This window comes from Nannospalax galili, unplaced genomic scaffold (genome assembly GCF_000622305.1).
Source record: "Nannospalax galili isolate Female #2095 unplaced genomic scaffold, S.galili_v1.0 scaffold11, whole genome shotgun sequence".
In the NCBI taxonomy this organism is placed as follows: Eukaryota; Metazoa; Chordata; class Mammalia; order Rodentia; family Spalacidae; genus Nannospalax; species Nannospalax galili.
The window spans coordinates 6,162,723-6,166,839 of record NW_008330735.1 but is presented as its reverse complement, the minus strand read 5'-3'; the positions used below and the strand labels follow the sequence as shown (position 1 = coordinate 6,166,839).

The 4,117-nt window shown below is 50.1% G+C and overlaps 1 protein-coding gene across 3 annotated transcripts in view; it reads right to left on the bottom strand.

The window, feature by feature from the left end:
• The window catches only part of Qser1 (glutamine and serine rich 1), a 92,197-nt gene extending 88,354 nt beyond the window's left edge, over window positions 1–3,843 (bottom strand). For all 3 annotated transcript variants that reach the window (XM_029555290.1, XM_008851544.3, XM_008851533.3), the window contains exon 1: window positions 3,397–3,843. In XM_029555290.1, the coding sequence (XP_029411150.1) occupies window positions 3,397–3,560 (164 nt within the window). In that variant the 5' untranslated portion in view covers window positions 3,561–3,843. The remainder of the gene's footprint in view (window positions 1–3,396) is intronic.
• Window positions 3,844–4,117: the final 274 nt, after the last annotated feature.

Below are 4,117 nucleotides of genomic sequence, written 5' to 3'. Positions count from 1 at the left end.
GGGGCTGGAGAGATGGCTCAGCAGTTAAGAGCACTGACTGCTCTTGCAGAGGATCCAGGTTCAATTCCCAGCACCCAGATGGCTGCTACGAACCGTCCTTAACTCTAGTTCCAGGGGAATTCGAAGCCCTCTTCTGACCTCCATGGCATTGCATGACATGGGTGTGTTTACCTACATGCAGGCAATACATGCATACACATAAAATAAAAATAATAGAATATTTTAAGAAATATTTATTTTTATCTTTGTGTATATGTGTGTATCTATGGGGGCCAATGCCATGGAGACCAGAAGAAGGTGTTGGATCCTCTGGAGCTGGATTTACAGGCAGTTGTGAGCCACCCCATGTGGGTGCTAGGAATTGAACTCGGGGCCTCTGCAAGGGCAGGGCAGTACATACTCTTAAATCATCTCTCCAGCCCTTCAAATCTTCTTCTTCTTTTTTTTTTTTAATGTTTCTATTCAATCACTTCCTGTTATGCGTTCAAATATGCACTCAGCATCTAGAATCACCATTATGAAACAGTATGCATCTTCCTGGTCCATAGAACTATCAGGTAGAGAAGGGGCCGCACCACATCTGCAGGTACTTAATGACTTCTTATTTCCAAAAGTACACAGCACCTCAAACAGCCCCTGCAAAAGGTCATGGTGACTGGCAAAGGGGGTATGCTCATTCAATTTCTAAAACTGAGAAGTGTACCAACAAATGGGAATGTACAAGACCAGTTCCCATCCCTAAATTATCCAAGTAATTAGCAAGTACTGTTTCAGAAACATTTGGGGCCAAAAACCTCTCCATAAACACCCTTTTTGAAGGAAAAAAAGCTAGAGTTTCTCATTCTTTTTCAACTGTTAGAACAATCAAACTATTTAATATCTGATGGAGCTGTTATAGCCAAGAAAGTACCATTTCAAACTCTTAAAAAATGATTTACCAAGCACTTTCCCATCAAGTGATGAAAATGCACTTTAGGAGCAAACAAAACCATAAAGTAGGATGTTAGATCCCATGTCAGTAACAAGTGAATGTCATTACCATCTGTCAGTTCCTGAATGTTACAGGAAACAAGGTAGCAGACAAGCTAATTCTTTGTGGATAAGTATCCATATTACATCATCACAGTTATTCATTTGCACCTTCAGAAGAAACTGCCAGGAAGGGAAACAGAAACATGCAACTGATACATGAATCATGAAACAGATTTTTTTTTTAAGATGTAAAAATATGATTAACTTTCTAAGATACTGGACATTTAAGGACTCAGAAGGCACATTCTAGACACAGTGTTTCTGATGTAACTGAAATCAAAGGACATTAGCATGGTTTGAAGAATAAAGTAAGGTACAATTAAGAAGTGTGTGCAGCCCTGTACAGATGGCCTGATCCTAACACATGTTAACAAAGCAGGTTTTGTGGGGGAAGGAGAAAGCCTGCATTTTCTATGCTATAATTTAGCTGACCACACCCCTCCAAAAATGTTTTAAGAAATGGGGAGGGGGGTTGCATTTAAAAACCAGTAACTTCCAGTAAACAGAAAATGCATCCCTTTTTAACTTGTTTTCAAATATGTTTGGGGAGTCATTCTGTATTACCTTGCTAAATAATATTTGGAAAATATGACCAGTCAATTTTAGTTTCTTGCTTAGAAGTAGTCTGCTAAAAGAAGTAACAGAAAACAACTAGGTTGCTTTTCACTTTTATTGACCTAATAAAACATTTTTCATTTAAAATATAAGAAATACCGCACAATACCTCTCATTGCTGTTCACTGAAGAGAGTTAATTTGTAAATTATCACAGCCAATGCAAATGCTATGTGAAAAATGATAGTTAAATTACCACTAAAAAGCAACTAGGAAAGAAGCATCAAAAATCCTAAAATTCTTCAAAATGGCTTGTTTATATATAAAACAAAATTACAGCTATTTCTAAAAGACATCAACATTTCAACATTTAGCTTGGAAATTAGCAAATCGCATTTTTTTTTAAAAAAAAATCCTGGTTCTTTTAAAATAAAAGGCCTAAAATTTTCTGAGGCTCATTTCCTTTTTGTTGAAGCAATTATTTTTTCATTCTTTCACAATAATTCCAGAATACAATCTAAGACAAAGACCAGCAGCTACTCTTTGTATATCTATTGCAAATCATTAAAGTGGAACTTTCATAGAAACAAAGAAGATCACCTAGATTACCGGAATGTATACCGCGAAATTAAAAAGTTCACTTGTGTAGTTAAAATACGAAAAAACATAGATCATAAAGCCAGAAAGCTTCCTGTTGGTGGCTGAGGATGAAGTCGTTAGCAACTTAGGATTCCCCAGTCCTTGGAATCAGAAATTGCACCTACCAGATTCAGTATTGTTCAGGAGAGGTGGCTTTAAAACACCCCGCTCCCAAAGCCTCCAAACCAGACCACGCCTTCCAGTTATCATTCAAAAGGGACCGTTTCAAAGTGTGGCACTACACACATTTCCCGCGAGTTTAAATATCAAACATGAGTCAACATTTTAGGCTCCCTGGGTTATGCAGGAGCAAAGCTGCCTCCCTCACGAGGGCAGACCACTTTTCCTGTGCAGGCACTCACCCACACCCCCCCCCCCCCCCCCCCCCCGTACTATAGAAAGAATCCGGGCGTCAGAAGCCGAGATGGAGATGCATGCTTTTTGGGTCTTCAACCTTTATGGCCTCCACTGACCACCAGCCTTCAATTGCTTCCCAACTCTCAGGCACCCCCAAGGCTCAGAAAATGCAAAGAGGGAGTCTTGACTTCCTGCTGTTGTTACAAGCGGAGGAAACACAAGAGCAACTTTGAACGCGTGGAAGGGCCACTGCTGCAAACATATGTCACCCAGCCCCAGCTCAGCCCTCGCGCCCCGCCAGGCTCCCGCCCGGGCCCTCCGCCCCGCGGCTTCCCAGCCTCCGCGGGTCCCCCAGTGTCAGCTAGGAGGCTTCGCGCCTCTTCCTCTGCCACTGCCCCCTTCCCACGGCCGCGGCCCCGAGCCCACAATGTCGGCCACCCAGGTTCCCATACAATGGAATGTCACTGCCCCGAACTCCGCGGCGCCCCACTAGGCCTCCCCCCAGAGCCAGCCCCGGGTCCCCGGATACAGAGTTCAGCCTGGAGCTTAAACTTCACCAGGACCGCGAGGTGACCGAGTCCCACTACTCCCGCCCAACCTTCCCTTTGGCCACTGTCTCCGACCGGCCCCAGACGCGAATCTTGCACCCTGCACCCCCCACCCAGCCGGGACCACCCGCCTGGAGTCGTCAGCAGCATTTCCCGAGCAGAAAGAGGGCGAGCCGAGGACTCCGGGGGGGGGGGGGGGGGCGACCAAGGCCCGGATCGCATCCCCGGCCTTTCCTGGCCCACCGCGACCCCATCATCCATTCTACCTGGCCTTGAGGCTGGGGCTGCTGCCACTGCAGCTGGGGCTGGAGGCGGCGGCCCTGACTCGGGGTTCGTAGGCCCAGGCGGGGGCAGGGGTCTGCGCGGCGGCGCTGGCGGGGGGCGCGGGCGGCGGCTCGGCAAAGCCCGAAGGCGCGTAGCTCGCGTCCATGGCGGGGGCTGCGGCGGCGGGGCGCGGGCGGGAGGAGCGCGGGGAGGAAGACGAGGCGAGGCGGCGGGAGCTGCCCGGAGCTGCCCCTTTACATGGCCCAGCCGACAGGCGGGAGCGCAGAGCGCCGGGTGAGGCTGGGCCGCGAGGAGCCCCGGCTGCGGCTGGTGGGGGGTGGGCAGGCGGCCAGGCCTCAGCTCGGACGTCAGGGAAGCGGCGGCGCCCGTGGCCGGGACTCGCGGCGGCCACAGCGACCGCGGCCGCGTCGCCCCATGTTGCTGGATTTCCCAGGATGCACCTCCCGCGCCCCTCCGCCCCGCGGCCTCGCCCCGCCTCCTCTCGGTGCACCGGGCTCGGGGTTCGGGTTTGCGGGCCAGGCTGGGCCGGGGCCGGGCTGCACACTGCTGGCCGCCTGGGCTGAGACGGGGCCAACCGGCCCGAGAACCAGCACGGGCGACCGCGGACTCCTAACCCTCATGGCTCGGCCAGCACGCCTTGTTGGAAGGGTCCTCACGGGGGAGGGGACGTGCGGTGGAAACCCGGCGTGGGGTGCTGCTGGG